The 1,394-nt window shown below is 58.0% G+C and overlaps 1 protein-coding gene across 1 annotated transcript; it reads left to right on the top strand.

Moving 5' to 3' along the window:
* Positions 1-272: 272 nt before the first annotated feature.
* FOIG_16938 (uncharacterized protein) lies at positions 273-1,062 on the top strand (the record flags this gene model as incomplete). The annotated part of the gene is made up of 2 exons (XM_031218418.1): positions 273-875; positions 931-1,062. The coding sequence occupies 2 exons, from the start codon at positions 273-275 to the stop codon at positions 1,060-1,062; spliced, it is 735 nt and encodes a 244-aa protein (XP_031051868.1).
* Between the last annotated feature and the right edge of the window lie 332 nt (positions 1,063-1,394).

Below are 1,394 nucleotides of genomic sequence, written 5' to 3'. Positions count from 1 at the left end.
ACAACTCGTTCAAGGCCGAGCAACGGCACCAGCATGACAAGGCGCACGCGCTGTGGAAGAAGTTCACGACGGTTGTCATGCTGGATGAACAAGTGCGTGCGGCAGGAGATCCGGTTTTGCAGAGACTGCTGAAGCGGATCCGACTGGGTGTGCAGGATCGCACGGATTTAGAACTGCTCAACTCAAGGTGCTACCGTGAGGATAGGCGGATCCCATGGGAGACGGGCATCACCGTGGTGACACCACTGAATAGGAACCGGTGGAACCTAAATATGGAGGCAACCTTGGCGTTCCAGATCCTGCAGCGGTCAATAATGCGAATCTTCATCTCCGAGCACAAATGGAAGGATGGCCTGCCGACGGAGGAAGAAGCCATCATGATGCTAAACCAGGGCGACGATAGCGCGATACCGGTACCAGCCATCTTCATGTTCGTGCCGGGGATTCCTGTCGTTGTGAACCACAATACCCACCAAGGGCTGAAGTTGGTCAACGGTGCCAGCTACACTGCTCTGGAGGTCATCCTCGACGAGACCCACCCGGGCCATCGGATCTCGGCCGATATGATGGTCCACTTCGGGCCGCCAGCGGGGATAATCCTAGAGTCAGAGACAACAAAGGATATCCACTTCGTCGGGATGCCGTCCGGCACGGTTCTCTTGACGCCCATGAGCGTTAGAATCCAATGCCAGCGAAAGAGGCCGTGGCAGCGCAACGACGTCAGCCGGAAGGGTTTGCCGTGCGCGGCGGCTTTTGCGTGCACAGACTACAAGGTGCAGGGCAGGACGCTCGAGCGCGTAGCACTGGAGTTGCGCGGGACGAGGACGACGAATGTCGACGGACGCATCGTCCCCTCAGTGCGACCCGTACAGCCTGTATGTGCAGCTGTCGCGATGCTCGTCGCTGGATGGCATTATGCTCGTGTCTAAGGTACGGGAGAGAGATTTGGTGGGCAACCGCGTCCCCCCGGAGATGACTGCCGCGCAGGCGAGACTGGAGGAACTGAGCAATAGGACCATTCGAGAGGCCATGCGCTGGTTGGACGACGATTCCCAAGGCTAGGGGGCCTGCGTTCGGCGACGTTGTCGAGACGAAATGGGAGAGGGGAGAGGGCGGGGAAGCGTTACAGGAAGGGTTATAGGATAGGAAAAGCGGGAGGGCTCTTCTGGAAGACACAAACGGTCTCCTCTCCTCGTCACGCGTTCGAGCCAGAGCCAGACGGGTCGAACAGGCACGCACAAAGGAAGAGCTGGACGGACGCAAACCACCAATCACAAAGGCTGTTCAAAGTTTTAAAGGTCGCGGGGCGAAGCTGGCACCCAGCGTTTTAATTAGTTCCCAGCGGTTTTAGTTTTGACCAATGGAAAGCGAGCATTCCGACCATGAGCGGCGGG

Source organism: Fusarium odoratissimum (assembly GCF_000260195.1).
Source record: "Fusarium odoratissimum NRRL 54006 unplaced genomic scaffold supercont1.347, whole genome shotgun sequence".
NCBI classification, from domain to species: Eukaryota; Fungi; Ascomycota; class Sordariomycetes; order Hypocreales; family Nectriaceae; genus Fusarium; species Fusarium odoratissimum.
This window is presented reverse-complemented; position numbering and strand designations above follow the sequence as displayed.